The following is a 15,707-nucleotide window of genomic DNA, read 5'->3' on the forward strand; positions in this document are numbered from 1 at the left end:
CGGGCCCGCGCGCCCCTTCCTCGAGGGACGCGCCGGGGGCTCGCGCGCTCCCGTGCCCCGAGCGGGTGGCGCGCCCTCCGCGCCGAGCGCTGTGGACGGAGCGCCAGGCGGGCGGAGCCGCGCTGTCCGGCCCGAAGGGGGCCGGGCGCGGGGGCCGCTCCCGCAGAGTGGCAGGCCGGCCGGCCGGCTCAAGCCCACAGCCCAGCCTTGCGGAAGGCCGCAGGCCTGCCACGCACCCGCCGGCCGCGGCCCCCGCGGGGAGGCGGCGCCCGCGAACGCCTTTCATGCTGGGAAGCTGCCCGGGGCGGAGAGCTGCCGCGGATCCCCGGGCCCCCACACTGCGGGCGGCCCGCTGGCGGCCTGGCGAGGAGGCCATGCCCGGCTCCTGCCACTCGCCGCTGCCGGCCCAGCAAAGTCCGCGGCGCTGGACTCAGCCGGGCTGGTTCCTGGTCAGTCTCGGCGCCCACTCCTGGTTTTGTGTTTTGAATCGAGCCAGAGCCGCTCCCGAGGGTCTGGGCGTGTGCTGTTGGGGGCTGGATGCTGGAGCAATAGTTGTGCATTGATTCGGGCCAGTGCAAGGGAAGAGGTTTGAGGCTGGTTCGAAATTCTGACCCCCTCCTGCCCAGTCTCGGCTTTTGTTGTCTGAAAAGGAAACAGAGAAACAGAGTGAGTCAGAAAGGACCCCCCAGGCCATGCAGTCTGACCTCCAGCACCAGCCGGCTCCACTCACGACATGTCCACCATGTGCATGTCCAGCCTGTCCTTGAACACCCGCACCGATGGGGCCTCAACGACCCCCCGGGGAAGCCCATTCCACACCCTCGGGGTCCTAACTGTCAGGAAGTGCTTCCTGGCATCCAAATGCAACCTTGGTTCCCTGAGCTTTGCATAAGAACAGCCCTGCTGGTTCTGACCAGGGCCCATCCAGTCCAGGACTCTGCACGCCAGTGGCAAACCAGCTGCCCACCGGATCTGTCCAGCAGGAGGGGGCTAGACCTGCCCCTGCCCAGCTCCTCTGCAACTCTGGTGGTGGAGATAGTGTCAGAATCCCGGAATCTCAATTTGAGAAGAGGAAATAAAACGCGGGGTCATAGGAAAGATAAATCGTTATGAACCTCCGCGTCTTTATTGTCTATCCCAGGTCCCCGCAGTTGACTCATGATAATGCATTACTGGGCTAGCAGAGATAAACTTGCTGCCAAGCTTCAACACATTGCAGGGTATTTTATAGGTACGCAGGTACAGGGCAATTGCTGACAGAATGCAGACATTACAATAAGATTCTGAGGTCCTCACATACAGAACAGATAAAGAAATGTCAATCACACTGTAACAATGAGATTACAATATTCCTAATTGCCTGTATTGACACTTTAGTTCAGTAGCTTGAACCCGTCTCCAGGTCTGCTCAGACATGCAAATTCAAGCTACTAGAAACTATTCATGATAAGCTCAGACTCTAAACATTCCGCATGATCAGGGCACATGAAGCCTTCTGGGCTATCAAAAGAGTATTGTAAACTGAATTCCAACAATGACTATTTACAATGTATGTTTGGGCTAAAATGGCCCGTCTGCTGTAGCCCACAGCTAAAGGTGAGAGAAAGGAGAGGGAAATGAAGGCCATTTTCAACAGTGACAGCTTGGTTTTGAGAAGGAAGGCAGGATTTGATCCCACAATGCAAAAAGCACACAGAAGTAATGCTTTCCAGACAGGACTTAGCCACATTTTCCCAACAGTAGCCCATGGCCAGCAGGGCTAGTGGCCCCTGGAAGCCGTGCTCCCCGCCTCCTCGGGTTGTTACGGCCCCGTTGTTGCCTGTGCTCACTTGCTGCTGGCTGCAGCCCGTCCCACCCTAAAGATCGGGGCAAAGGCAGCCTCTGTGCAGCGTGCCCCTGACCCGTTGCTGGCACAGTGGCGCCAGAGTCCCAGGGTGGACTAGCCAGCCCCTGGTCCGTGCGCCCTGTTCCTTCATGGCAGCGTGGCTTGCCTGGGGTCTCCTGAAGGCTGGTCTGAGCCGCAGCGCTCAACTTGTCCTGGGCCGAGGTGCAGCCCCCCGGAAGGAGCAGCGTGCGCATTGCAGCTGGTCTCGCTTTGGCCCTGGGGCCCAGGCCTGCGGCACGGGGCATCTTCCCCCAGCCGCCCCCCCTTCTGTGTGGAGGGGGCTGTGCTCTGGTCCCCTCCAGGGAAAGACGACGTGGGGCCAAAGTCGCAATGCGGGACCCATTGGGCAGCCGGGGGCACGTGTCTGGCCAGCCTGCAGGCGGCTGCATTGGCTGCCAGTCTGCTTCCGGGCCAGGGCGTCCCCTGCCGGCGGCCGAGGGGCACCGTCTCCTGCGTGAGCCTGTCCCGCCCTGTCACTTGGACCCTTGTCAAAGGCCCTGCTCCACTCCACCACGTCCCCAGACTCCAGGGAGGCAGGTGGGGCCTGGGAGCAGAGCCCGCTCTGTCATGGCACCCTGGCCTGGAAGCACCTGCCTCCCGCGATGGATCCCCGACTACGACGCTTGTGGCCCTGAGGCCCCAGCAGGTGTCCGGGCCTTCTGGGAAAGCAGATGGTTTTCATGGATTTCATTACCTGGATTGCTCCAAGCTATTTCCTGTGTTCCTGCTGTGTCGTTTTCATCTGCTTTTTGCTCACGCACCTCATCCAGTGGCCTCCGGCACAGGAGAGCTGCAGCCCTGATCCACGTGTTCGTATTTCAGGTGCAAAGAACCTTGCCGCCCTCCTTTGCCGTGAGTCGTCCCGGGAGTTCGGGCAGACGGAAGTGCAGCACCCGAGGCTTTGGCCGACTTCGCCCCTGGCTGACTTTGCCCCTTCTGCTGTTGGGGGGCTTTAGAACCTTTATTTGCCTTAAGGAGCTGAATGGTTTCAGCCCCACCCTCAAAACGCGACGCAGAGACATGATCGGGGCGAGCAAAGGCCGCTCCTTGCGGTGCTGTCTTGTGTGCCCTTGCCGGCCCGGAGGGGCTGGTTTTGACCCACGTCCTCCGTGCATTGACCCATGGCCCCTGAAGTGTGAGGGGGCATCTCCAGAAGTGCCCTCTGCCCCCACGTCGCTCACGCGTGCTGGGAGAGTGCCGCTGTGCGCTTGGGCCTGCGCAGCGAGTGTGGGCGTCGCGCCCGTGCACCGCGAGGGTCGGGTGGGCGGCCTGCAGCACGACGGGGCTGCAGAGAGGCTGGCGCTGAGGCACCTGTCCACCACAGAGCCCTGCCGAATCGGGCCGCCCAGCCCAGCTTCGCTCCCAGCAGCGGCCCGGCCCATGTGCCCGGGCACCGAGGAAGGCCCCCGAGCGGCCACTTGGAGGCTGCCGCTGCCCGAGGGGGCCGGGTCGAGTCACTGCGGCAAGGAGCCCCCCCCATGAGGCTGCTGCGGGGTGACCTCTGGTCTGCCTCGAGGAGCCTCTGCCCACGTTTGTCAACAAGCAAACGTAACACGAACCCCCTTCCATTTACGTTGGCCTGGCAGAAGCCCCGGGCCGACCTGGAGTCCGCTCTGGAAGCCGTTGCCAAGGCCGGCTGGGGAAGCCGCCTCCCCCACAGCAGACCCTCGTCCTCCTCACCCAGAGGTGCCCCACCCGAGCGGCCGCAGCTCCCCGGGCCCGAGGGGGCTCCTCTCCCAGCCACATGGCGGAGAGGCCGCAGGCTGGCGCCTTTTCATGGGAAGCCTGTGTTCTGCCGCTGAGTTCAGGCACTTCTGGGGCTAGCCAGGGGACATGGGAAATGGTGCATCACACCACGTGCAGCTAACTTTTCGATTTTAACCGTCCGCCCAATCACCCAGGATGGGAGTGGGCAAGGATCGTCCTGCCAGGTGGCAGAGTTTCTGTGCAAACTCTGATGCGAGTTTGGACCAGTCTCTGTCTCAGCCCAGGTCGGACCTGCAGGCAAACCGTGGCCAGAAAAGCGCTGCCGGCCATCCGGGGTTGCCTGGGCGCAGGCTGCGTCTTGCTGGACTGTCGGACCGTCCGGGGCCCCTGGGTGGGGTGAGCAGTGCATGAAGCAATGAAATGCTGCATGAAGCCAGTCGGCGTGTGCGAAACGGGCCCCTGGAAACAAACAAGCGACTGCCATCAAGTGTATAAATTTCGTGGCTCTTCTACGCTTTCTAAATTTAAAACCCTTTCGTTTTTCAATCCAGTTTGTATCCAGCTGGAGCTGGCCCGCAGCCCCCCCCCTCCCCCCCCCCCCCCGCCCCCGCCGGAGCTCGGCGTAGGCGCAGCCGCATCCCGGCCGGGACTCTCGGGGCTGCTGCATGCCTCCGCGGGAGGGCGGCCAGGGCGGTCTCGGCTGGGAGCTCGTTCCACGGCGGGCCGCCCAGGAGGCCCCCGATGCCGCCAGCGAGGCCTCTCCGGGCGGGCACCGCTGGTCCACCTCGCTCTTGGCCCGGAGGGGCGCGCCGATGGAGAGCCGGGGTGGCGCTGCTCGTTCGGGCCGCCTGCCCAGGGGGTCCATGGCTGCGCCTCGGGCAGCCGCACCCCTGTTCACTTCTCACTCGGGGAGCCGGAGCAGCGCCCCGCGGTGCCGCCCCTCCCAACTCACGGTGCAGCTCCGGGGGGCACTGTGGCTAAGGGGCAGAAGCGCTCAGTGCCCCCCCCCCGCCCAAGCCTCTCCCGCCCTGGCCATCCTCCCGGGCGACCAAGGCTGCCTCTGTGCTCGAGGGTCCAGGCAATCAGGCCTGCCCTTGAGTGCCTGGAGCCAGTTGCCCCGTGGCTCCAGGTCCTTGTCCAGAAAGGTGCCCGGGTGAAGCTGTCTGGGCTCAAGGGGCCGCTTCCAGCGCAGCCCCTCCACCCCACCCCATAGAGAGGTCGCTCGCCTTTCTGGCCCACCGGCTTCCACTGGCCAAGAGGGGTGCGGGACCCAGGTGAGCAGGGCTGTGCGGCTGCCCCAGAGCGTGTCCACCTCCCCAAGCCGCACCGGGGAAGCACAGCCGAGGCCGCCTGCGGTGGGAATCGACTGCCGTGGCTCCGCCATCGGTCCCCTTGGGAAGGGATGCAGGCTGGCCTCCGCGGAGACCTTTGTCGGCATCCCAGAATGCGAGCGGCCCCCGCCCTGCGTGCAGCCCCCCAGCCAGAGTGCCTCCCAAGACCCCCTCGCTCCCGACCGGCCCAGTCTCTGCCTTATTTAGCCAGCCGCCCTGCTGCCTCTCCGGAGCTTTCCTTAGGAATGTCTATTAATAGGGGGAGGAGGGAAGGGCGACCACCTGCGCCTGCCTGTTGGGGCGTCCTTCCAGCTCGCGGGGTCCGTGAGCCCTCAGGCGCTCGTGTGGCCCCCAGCAGGGCCCCTTTCAGTCCCTCACCCCCCCGGGCCTCCTTCCTAGGCCGGGCTGGGGCTAAACCCCCCCGGGGCCAAGGCTCCGGCGGTGCACGTCGTGCCTCAGCCCCCTCCCCAGGCAGGCGCTGCTGCTCCAGGCCCCCCGGCCCCGGGCCCCGCGGGCCCCTCCTCCCCTGCTCTGCAGCCGGCCGGCCAGTGTCCCTCGGGGGCGGGGGTGGCCTCCCTGGGGCCTCCTCTCACTGCCCCAGGCCGTGTGGCAACCGGGCCCCGAGCAAACAGGCGAGCGCAGGGGGGCTCAGGGGGGCTGCTGGAGCTGCAGAGCTGCTCCAGGGACAGAGCGGCCCCCACGCCCAGCCAAGCTGTGGGGGCTCAGGGCTGCGCAGACAGCTCAGCTCCGGGGATGCCTGCAGGCCCAGCCCAGTGGGCAGAGGAGCCCCCGGAGCCCCTTCCTCAAGGGGGCAGGCTGTGAGGGCAGGTGTCCTTGGCAGCCCGGCCCGCTCCTCACTGTGGGAGCACTTTAACCCTCTGCTGCCCGTGGCAGGGCTGCATGGCAGGCCACGTCTCCACATGCAGCCTGCAGCCAGCTCCTTGCCGTTCTCCGGCGGGGGGGGTCGGATGCCTCCCTGCTGCCTGGGTCCTGCTGCTCAGCTGTGCTGCTGCTGCGGCAGGATGCGGCCAGGAGAGGCCTGCCTAAATTAGGAAAAACATCCTTCCTGCCAATGGGCAGGCGAGGAGCAAGGCGATTGGCTGCCGCAAGAGCCGCCGCCCCCGGGGCCCCTTCTGGGCAGGGGCCGGCCAAGGGGCAGGGTACAAATTGGGGGGCCCGGGAGGTGGGGGAGCTTCTGCCGGCGCTTGGAGTGGAGAGGGACGTGGTGGTGCTTTCTCTGTGGGTTGCTGTGGGGTGTTGCCTGCCAACATGGTAAGCATGGTAAGACCACGGGCACGAAGGCCCACTTTGAAGGCGGCGCCCAGGATGGTTGGAGCTGGACCTCCTCCCAGGATGCCACGCCGGCTGGACCACGGGATGTGCACGGATGGCGAGATGGACTGGTTGGTCGCGCGTCCAACGGGACTGGCCGGCACCGGGGCCCAGGGCCAGCACAGACGTGGAGAGCTGCCAGGACACAAGCACTGCTCCGCAGGAGCGGCTCTGTGTGGGGCCAGTGGGCCGGCTGACCCCCTGGCCGAGGCCGCTGGCTTGAGAGGGGGCTGGGGGCTGGGGAGGCGGGCCCAGGCGGGGGGCTCCAGGGCGGCTTTCGAGCAGGGAGGCGGTGCAGACGGGCGGTCTGCTGGGCATGGGAGGCAGCGTTTGGGAGAAACCGCGGGGCTTCGCGGGGTCGGCGCGATTGTCCTCCGTCTGCCTGGCGGGGGGGGATCTCTGCCGGGGATCGGAGCTGACCTGGAGCCCAGCCAAGGACACGGAGGAGCCGCCTGCGGAGAAAGCCAAGACGGCGGTCACAAGAATTGGCCGGGATGCCTGCTGGCCGCCAAGCTCCACGACCCGCCTGAAGGAGTAACCCAATCGGGCAGCCGACAGGTGCCGGGCAGCTGGCGGCCATCCTGCTGCTCCCCCTAGAAGGAGGGCTGAGGCGGATGCAGCTAAGAATAGCTCGTCCCAAGGACCCCCAGCCACAGCCTAGCATCTGGGGAAGGAAGGCCCCCGCAGGGGGGACGGGCCTCCTGTGCCCCGGGGCAGTCCCGGGAGCCACGGGTGCTTCCTGCCTTCCCGCCCCCAAGAGCCCAGATGGGCGTCATGGGGCAACAGCCCCCTTTCTGGAGGGGGGGCTGGCTTGGGTGCCCCCATGCCCGGCCCCATGCTTTAGCACCAGTCACATTCCCTCAGCCCGTGGCGCTGACCCGGGTCCCAGGAGAGTGCGCCCAGGAGTCCCTGTGAGGCCGGAACCGGTGCTCCGGTCAGCAGACGAGCAGGAGGGCGCAGTGGAGCAGCCCTCCAGTGGAGCCTCCGCTGGCCGCAGACCTGGGCGCAGGGAGGGCTCCTCAACGGCACCTCCTCAGACCGGGGCGAGGCAGCGAGGGGGGGTCCCGCAGGGTCCAGGCCTGGCCCGGAGCTCTTCCGCATTCTCATTAGTGACCTGGATGAGGAGGGGCAGGAACAGTGATCAGATCTGCACATGGCAGGAAGCTGGGCAGGGTAGCTAATGCCCTGGAAGAGAGAGAGAAGATTCAAGGTGGCCTTGATGGGTTGGAGCACTGGGCTGGAAATACAGAAACAGAGCGAGGCAGAAGGGGTCTCCCGGGCCATCTAGTCTGACCCCCCGGCTCCAGCCGGCTCTGCTCACGACACGCCCACCATGTGCGTGTCCAGCCTATCCTTGAACCGATGGGGCCTCGACCTTCAAAGCAACAGAATGCAATTCAGTTGGGACAAGGGCCAGCTGCGCACCTAGGAAAACCCCCCGATTGCATCTTTACAAGGGGGGGAGTCTTGGCTCAACGGCACCGCAAGTGAGAAGCATCTTGGCGTTGCCGAGCACGAGCCGAGGAAGCGATGAGGTGCAACAGAGTCGGCCCTCTGCTGGGCGGCATCAATGCGCCACGGGGTCACGTGGAGGCCTGCAGCCGCAGGGGGCTGGACCTGATGGCCCTCATGGCCCCTGCCAGCTCTACTCTTCTAGGATTCTGTGAATAGAACTATCATTTCCAAACAGGCGAGGTGCAGGTTCCCCTCTCTAGTCAACATTAGCTAGGCCTCATCTGGAGTGTCATGGCCCGTTCTGGGCACCACACTTCAAGAAAGATGCAGACCGGCTGGGGAGGGTTCCCGGGAGGGCAGGAAGGGGACTGTGACCCGGGGCCTGGAAGCAAACAGTGGGGCCTGAGAGAGCGGGCCACGTTTGGCCTCAAGAAGGGAAGACTGCGGGGAGGCAGGGCGCCCCCTGCCAGGACGTGGAGGGTTGCCACGGAGAGGAGGGGCAGGGCCCCTTCCTGGCCATTCCAGAGCATCGGGCTCGGTCCACAGGGAGCCGGGCTCTGGCCGGGCATCAGGAAGGGCTCCGGGACTGTCAGAGCAGCGGGACAACGGGACCCAAGCCCTAGGGAGGCGGTGGGCTCTCCCAGCCTGGGGGCCTTCGAAGGGCGCTGGACAGCTGCCTGTCAGGGATGCCTTAGCAGGCAGTGCTGCACGGGGCAGGGAGTGGGGCTCGACGGCCTCCCGCCCCTCCTGAATCGACTGCCCCATGGCTGGGAGCTGCCTGGCCCTGAGGGCCCGGCCCCGCTCCCTTGGGGTGCAAGTGGCCCACCCAGGTGCATGGGAAGGGCGAGGCGTCTCCCAGAGGGGAGGCAGGGCCTCGGGCCTGAGAGGCGGCCAGGAAGAGCAGGAGGGGCACACGAGGCCGCTCCTGGCCGTGGCCCCCGCCGGGCCTCTGCGGGGCCCCTGGTGACTTCCTTTGCTTGCTCTGCAGACGGACCAGCAGGCCGAGGCCCGGTCCTACCTCAGTGAGGAGATGATCGCAGGTGAGTGCCTCGCGACGCATCGCCGGGCGGCCTCTCCCCACGCGCCCCTTGCCCTGCGAGGACGCCTTGCTCTCCCGCGGCTGGCCAGGGGCAGCGCGTGGCATGCCGGGGACCCTGCGGGAGATCGCGTGCCTGGGCCGAGGGCTTGCTGGAGCGGCCCCGGGGCGCCCCCCAACCCCCCTGCCTAGCCCCGGAGGATGGCGAGAGCCCGGGGCCGCCCCCCCCGGCTAACGCCGCCCGCACCTCCCGCAGAGTTCAAGGCCGCCTTCGACATGTTCGACGCGGACGGGGGCGGCGACATCAGCACCAAGGAGCTGGGCACCGTCATGCGGATGCTGGGCCAGACGCCCACCAAGGAGGAGCTGGACGCCATCATCGAGGAGGTGGACGAGGACGGTGAGTGGGGGCGCCGGGGGCGGGGGCGGCTGGCCGGCCGCTGAGAGGGCCGCTCCGAACCCGGTGTCTCCCCCCAGGCAGCGGAACCATCGACTTCGAGGAGTTCCTGGTCATGATGGTGCGCCAGATGAAAGAGGACGCCAAGGGCAAGACTGAGGAGGAGCTGGCCGAGTGCTTCCGCATCTTTGACAGGTGGGTCGCGCCCGGCAGCCGCCCCCGGCCCCCAGCCCGCCGGAGCGGCTGAAGGGAGACGCAGAGGGCTTGCGCGGCCGTCGCCTCGCCTCGCCGGTGCTCCCTCCACCACGCTGGCCGGCCCGGTGGGGAGGGCTGGCGGCGGGAGTGGCCTGGCGGCCACGAGGCCAGCTGGGCTCCCCGCCTGTGATGCCACAAGGCCTCCAGCCTCCAGCCTCCCGCCGGGGCTGCCAGGACAGAAGATTGCCGAGAGGCCTGGGGCTCCCTCAGCCCCGTTGCCCAGGAGAGCTGCCCAGGGGAGCAGCTGCCTGCGGAGGCTGGGATGGGACCGAGGAGCCCATCTGCTCGCCCGCCCACACAATCCCCCTTCCCAGCTCAGAGGGCTGCGACCCACGTGGCGCCGGGCACTCCCGCACGGGCCGGCAGCGCCTTCTCCCCAGAGGCCGACGGGGCTCGGCTCTCCGCTCGGCTCAGCTCGGCAGCCTGCACAGCGGGGCATCCCGGGGGCATCCCGGGGGGCAGCCTGGCCGTGCCCGGGGCTGCAAGCCTCACCTGCGTGCCGCCCCTGTGGCCGCCTCCCTCCCCTGGCCCTTCGGCCCAGTTGGGTGACCGAGGATCCACGGAGGAAGGAGTCCAAGGTCTGCCCAGCCCCGGCCCGGCCCGGCCTCCCCCTCGGGAGCTGCCCCACAGCCACCTGGGCAAGGCATGCGCACAGCCGCTGAACTGGAGCCCCGCTGGGCTCAGTGGCTGCAGCAAAGCCCAGGGTGAACGTGGGCAGGATTCAGCCGGAACCTTAAAAATGGGGTCTGGCTGCAGGCTGCCATCAGGGACCCCTGTCCCTCATTGTCCTCTGAGTGCCTAAGAGAACAGTGGAAGGGGTCAGCCGGGACCCTCGGGAAAGGGTGCGGGGGGGGGGGCGGCAGGATGATGCGGGGCCTTGTGAGGACAGGTGGAAGGAACTGGGCCTGTTCCGCCTCAGGGCGGGAGGTCTGAGGGAGACGCGAGAGCACGCAGGAAGCAGATTCCGGGGAGATGCCGGGAAAAACGCCCCAAGTGTTAGAGCCGTGCGGCAACGGAGCCCGTGACCCAGGCGGGTGGTGGATCTCCCGCCCTGAGGCTTTCAGGAGAGCCGGACAGGAGTCCTGCCTCGGCAGGGGCTCCGACCTGGTGGCCCCCCGGGTCCTGCAGCTCCATTGTTCCGTGATTCTGGAAGCAGCCTGTGCTGGATCGGACCCGAGGCGTCCCTGCCCAGGCTTCCGCTCCCTCCGTGGCCGGGAGCTGCGCCGAGAAGGGCACGCTCGGGGCAGGGAAGCAGCAGTGCCCCGTCCATGATGACGCTCTTCCCGAACAGGAACGCCGACGGCTACCTGGACGCCGATGAGCTGGTCGAGATCTTCCGGGTGTCCGGCGAAAACGTCACGGAGGACGAGATCCAGGAGCTCATGCGGGACGGAGACAAAAACAACGACGGCCGGATCGACTTTGATGGTGCGTGGCGTGGCCGGCCGCCTCCATGGGTGGGAGCCAGGCCACGTGTGGGGCAGCACGGGGGGGGGGGGCTGGTGCCCCCGTCGCACAAGGGCTCCGCAGCCCCAGGCCCCCCGTGCTCAGGCAGGCCCCTCGGGAGGGGCGCCCCACGCCAGCCGGCCCCCACGCTCTTGGCCAGCCGGGAAGGGCGGGCCTGGGCCTGGGAGCAGCGATCCACTCTGCGGCTGCCCCCCCTCGGCTCCACAGAGGGCCCCCCCTTCCCAAAACTATTGCCGGGGGCACACGGCTTTGGGCTAACCCAGCGTCCGCCTCCTTGCAGAGTTCCTGAAGATGATGGAGGGAGTGCAGTAAAGCGCCGAAACATTCCTGTGAGGCCGGGGCAGCCGCCGCCGCCGCCAGCTCCCCGTGCCTGGCCTGGCCTGGCCACGCGCCCCCCACTCCCGTCCCGCTTGCGCCACACAGCTCAGAGACTCCTTCCAGCTAAGCTCCGCAGACCCTCACCACCCCGAGCGTGCAAACTCCTGCGTGTAACACTGGCTGGCGCTTCAATAAAGAGCAAGGGACTGGAGCCCCCCCGACAGGCACCTTTCTGGATCCGCCGTGGAGGCCCTGACCTGGGGGGGCCCTGGAGCCAGAGGACCCCCACTAGTGAGCGGGAGCCCGGGGAGGGAGCAGCGCCAGGAACTGCCAGGCGGTCCCTTCTGCTCCCCTCCGGCCCTCCCTTGCAACGCAGCCGTCCCGGAAGCAAACGAGCGTGGGGGGGGCAGGGGGCACTGCAGGCCGAGTCGCTGCATCCCGAGCAGCTGAGCCCCGGGGCCGGCCAGCTCATCCCATCCCGCAGGCGGGTTTGCAGCGGTGGGGCTCATGGCGAACTGCGCCATGGGCCCGCCAGCCCTGCACCGCGGCTGCGGCAAGGGTGGGGAGGATGCCACAAGCGGCTCGCTGTCCCGGGGCCTTTGCAGGAAGCCGTCCCCCCAAGGGCATGTGTGGCAGCCCCGGCCAGCCCCTCCTCTCGGCCGGGGGCTGCGGGGCGAGGGAGCTGATCCTGGGGCAGCGGACAAAAACGGAAAACAGACATGGGGCGGACCTGTCTGAGGTCCTCAGCTGCAAGGGGACGGCTGGGCCTTGGAGGGAAGAGGCCGCCGGGCCCCAATCCACACGTGGCGGGGCACTTTCCCAGCAGAGATGGTGGCTTCGGCCACGGCTGCAGCGGGAAGCAGGCTCGCCTCAGGCGATCAGCAGCCGAAGACTCCAGTGTGTGGGGGGGGGGGGTCTCGGGGACCCCCCACCTTGGGGGGAGGGGGAACGGGGTGGGGGGGGGGGGGGGGGAGGCCAAGCCTGGGCAGGAGGGAGGACTCTCAGGTGCTGGGAGGACTCAGCTGGGCCGCCCCTTTGGATCAGTTGGTGGAGAACCGGGGGCAAGACAGGGAAGCGACTCCAGTGGGGCCGGAGGAAAGGGGCCGGGCCGATGTGTGCGGGGAGGGGAGGGTCTGGGGCTCGCAGCATCTGCCCCCAATTCGGAGCCTCTGCACCCGGCCTGCAGGGGAGACCCACTTCCGTGTGCAAAGCCGGGCGCCCCCGAATGAGCTCCGCCCGGCCCTGCTGCAGGGCCCCGTCCGCATCGGGCTGCAGCACCACCACCACCGTGCTGCCCCTTAGGAGCCCCTGGAGCCTCTTCCGGCTGCGCCTCCCTGTGACCTTCCCAGGGCGGGCGGGCCAAAGTGGGCCCCTCTTCTCATGACACAGGAGCAGGAAGTTATAAAAACAGGCAAAGGTTTATTCATAGACAAAGCGTCGGGACAACACACCAAATAAATTTAACAGTCAGCTATCGTACAGTGCAGCACTCGCACACCGGGGGGGGGGGGGACGCCCCCCCCGGGGGCCGCGGGGGGGGGGGGGGGGGGGGGGGGGGAACGCACCACCAGGGCGCAGCGGGAGGCGTGGCGGGGCAGGGGGCTCATCAGGTGTCCTGGCTCTTCATGTGCCTCGCGTAGGATTCGTGGAGGTACTTCCTGTAGGCTGTGGGAGATGCGCACAGACACAGCTCCAGCAGCTGGGCAGGGGCAGCCAAGCCCGTGCGCCCAGTGCAGGAAGCCTGCCCTGCCCGGGGCCAGCCAAGCATGAGCGCAGCCTCAGCCAGGCGCCGGATGGGCGGCCGCCTGGCCCCCGAGCGGGTGGGTTGGCCAAAGCCCCGAGGGGCGCACGGCCAGGAAGCCGGCCTTCTTGGGGCTCAGTGACCACGCGGTAACGGCCACGCGCATCCGGGAGCACCGGCAGGGCAGCTGCTGGGCTGCAAGGATCACGGCCCCCGTCCCTGGCCACTCATGCCCTCCCACTCGCTCGGGCGGAGGTTCTGGGCACGGGACGAGTGCCCAGGGGTCAGCAAACGCTGGTGCAATTTTAGCACATTTTTTCAGGCGCCTGCTTCTCCTCCAGAAGCCCGAAGCAACACACACAATCCACCCCCTCTGCACCTCATTGTCGCAAGACGCCAGTGAGAGTTCGTGCCTGGCCCGGAGCCGCCCAGGGAGTCCCTGGCCGAGGGGGCCTGGCACCGGGACGTCCCCGGCCCCATCCAACCCACCTCATGGGCCACTTTGGCCCACCGGCTCGGGAGGGGCGCCTGGACGCGGGGCTGCGCTTCACCACCTGCCCCTCAGCGTGGCCCCCCCGACCATGCTCCGCCTCCCAGTGTGGGGGGGGGCACCCACCTGCCGGGTTCTTCCACAGCTCCGCAGCATCCGTGTTCAGCGGACTCTCCACGTTGGGCTCTGGGGTGGGAGGAGAAAGCCATCAGACACGGCGCAGTGGAGGCTTGACGCGAGGCAGGGAACTCTGCCGCCCACCTGAAGCCCTGCGTCGTTTGCACATCGGGGCACCCAGAACGAGGCACGGGACTCCAGACAGTGCTGAGGGAGGGGAGCCGGCACTCCACGGGACCCAGAAGCGAGGCCCTCGGCAGCACCTGCCCGCGGCAGCCCCGTCACACGGCCGACTCGTGTTCCGCTTGAGATCGACAACTGTTCCGAGATGCTCCGCGCTCGCAGCCTCGTGGAGCCACGCGTCCCCACCTCGCATGGAAGCATCTGACCTCTCTCTCCCAGACGCGGGACTTGGCACTTGCCCCGACTGCGCTGCCTTCTGCGGTTCCCGGACCAGCCCCCAACCCGCCAAGGCCGCCCTGACTGCCTCCAGGGCACTTGCTGTCTCACCAAGTTGTGCGTCACCTGCAGCGCCGATAAGCGTTTCCTGCACTTCCTCGCCCAAGTCACTCGTACAGATGGGGAAGAGCTCTGGGCCAGGACCGCGCCCTGCGCTAGCCCACCTGTTGCCTCTACCCACCTTGCGAAAGGGCCCTGCCGAGCACCCCGAGTCTGACTCTTCCCAACTGGGCATGCACCTGTCCGTTGTTCCGTCTGGGCCACCTTTGCTAGCAAGCTGGCCAGCACCCCAACGAGCCCCTGCGGGGATCCCATCAGAGCGCGTCGCTCTGATTTCTGCCCAATTTCCCCTTTCTCAGTGCGCTATAGCACCTTAAGGATTTCTTACGTAACCTGTGTTGGGAAACGAACGTGGGAACGCTCCGAGGAGGAGCTTTCGGGGCAAGGGGGGCCAGGAGGGCCAAGCAACGCTAGGAAGGCACCCGAGGGAGCCCACTGGGCACGGGGCGGAGCCGGCAAGCTTCAAGGTGTGCCCACGATCCGTTATGCCAGTTCTCTTCCGGGATGGCGAGACCAGCGTGGGCAGAGGGCTGGCCAGGCACCGGCGCCAGCAGCCCCCAACTCACCCCCCAGCAGGCTCTGGATGGAGAGCAGGATGGTCCGGACGTCGTGCAGGGCCGACCACTTGTCCTTCAGGATGTCCAGGCAGATGTTGCCCTGCAGGTCCACGTTGGGGTGGAAGCAGGGCGTGAGGAACTTGACAGTGGGGGGCGTGTAGGGGTAGCCGCTGGGGAACTCCAGGGAGAGCTTGTACCGGAGCTCCTCGTACACCTGGCGGGGGAGGGCAGGCAGGTCAGCACGGGCCGGCGCCCCAAGCCCGGCCCCGCAGCGGCTCCGTCCAGCCCTCCCCTCCCCTCCCCTCCCGGTGCGTTCGGGCCGCCGCAGGCGACGCTTGCGGGGCGGCCGGGCTTGGCCCGAGCGGCGCGGGGCTTCTGCCAGGACCGAGCGGCGACGCGCGCCGTCGAGCCGCTGCAGCCGCGGCCCCCCGGAAGAGGGCAGGCTGCGCGCCCTCGGTGCCCGCCCGCCCGCCCGCGGGGCAGCTCTTCCGGGAGGCCGGGGGGGCCGCTGGGCGGGACGGACGGCGAGGGCTCCCTCGGCGGCCCTCTGGGGCCTCCGGCGCGGCTCACCGTCCCGGCTGCGCCATGGATGGTCCCGATCCACTTGAAGAGGTTGTCCGACTCCGGGAAGGCCGAGACGCCCTTGTCTCCCGACATCTGCGGAGAAGCCGGGCTTGAGAGAGGGCAGCGGCGCCCCTCACGACGGGAGAGGCAAGCGCCGGCGGCCCCTCCCGCCCACGGGTCCGGGTCGGCCGTGGCTCGGCCTCCGGCGGGCGACCCGCGGAGCGCCCATCGGCACGGCAGACGGGGAGGGCACGGCAGACGCGGAGGGCCCGCCCGCAGCGCCCGTCCAGCCGCCCCTGGCGCCCGCCAACAGGGAGGGCTTGGCGCCGCGGAGGCACGCGGGCCGGCGGGGCGCCGCCACTCACCATCAGGGTCATCAGCTCCTGCTGCAGCCTGCGGGGCAGAGGCGGGACACGCGTTAGAAGGGCGCAGCACGCTGCGCCCGCGCCCGGCCACCCCCGCCCGCCCGCCCGGCCCGCGCGGTACCTGCTGCGCACGGAGCCCCGGGCGGCGCCGCTGCCGGGCTCGGCCGCCTT

At 68.0% G+C, this 15,707-nt stretch overlaps 2 protein-coding genes across 2 annotated transcripts; one reads left to right on the forward strand and one right to left on the reverse strand.

The window, feature by feature from the left end:
• Positions 1-6,131: 6,131 nt before the first annotated feature.
• TNNC2 (troponin C2, fast skeletal type) lies at positions 6,132-11,388 on the forward strand. The gene is made up of 6 exons (XM_044421274.1): positions 6,132-6,195; positions 8,699-8,750; positions 9,003-9,146; positions 9,224-9,338; positions 10,690-10,826; positions 11,146-11,388. Exons 1-6 carry the CDS (start codon positions 6,193-6,195, stop codon positions 11,175-11,177), a joined length of 483 nt encoding a protein of 160 aa, XP_044277209.1. The 5' UTR covers positions 6,132-6,192; the 3' UTR covers positions 11,178-11,388.
• Positions 11,389-12,735: 1,347 nt separating this feature from the next.
• Positions 12,736-15,558, reverse strand: UBE2C (ubiquitin conjugating enzyme E2 C). The gene is made up of 5 exons (XM_044421313.1): positions 15,537-15,558; positions 15,178-15,264; positions 14,617-14,821; positions 13,541-13,600; positions 12,736-12,848 (listed from the first exon to the last, which is right to left on the reverse strand). The coding sequence occupies exons 1-5, from the start codon at positions 15,546-15,548 to the stop codon at positions 12,790-12,792; spliced, it is 423 nt and encodes a 140-aa protein (XP_044277248.1). The 5' UTR covers positions 15,549-15,558; the 3' UTR covers positions 12,736-12,789.
• Between the last annotated feature and the right edge of the window lie 149 nt (positions 15,559-15,707).

This window comes from Varanus komodoensis, unplaced genomic scaffold, assembly GCF_004798865.1.
Source record: "Varanus komodoensis strain SLA01 unplaced genomic scaffold, ASM479886v1 scaffold117, whole genome shotgun sequence".
Taxonomy (NCBI): Eukaryota; Metazoa; Chordata; class Lepidosauria; order Squamata; family Varanidae; genus Varanus; species Varanus komodoensis.

Bases quoted from the DNA above. Each gene is read 5' to 3' on its own strand.
- UBE2C (XM_044421313.1), bottom strand. The intron at 14,822-15,177 runs GTGAGCCGCGCC...CTCCCCCGCCAG, and splicing joins TCCATGGCGCAGCCGGGACG to GTGTACGAGGAGCTCCGGTA. The intron at 13,601-14,616 runs GTGAGTTGGGGG...CTCCCACCCCAG, and splicing joins CATCCAGAGCCTGCTGGGGG to AGCCCAACGTGGAGAGTCCG.
- TNNC2 (XM_044421274.1), top strand. The intron at 9,147-9,223 runs GTGAGTGGGGGC...GTCTCCCCCCAG, and splicing joins CGAGGAGGTGGACGAGGACG to GCAGCGGAACCATCGACTTC. The intron at 9,339-10,689 runs GTGGGTCGCGCC...CTTCCCGAACAG, and splicing joins TGCTTCCGCATCTTTGACAG to GAACGCCGACGGCTACCTGG.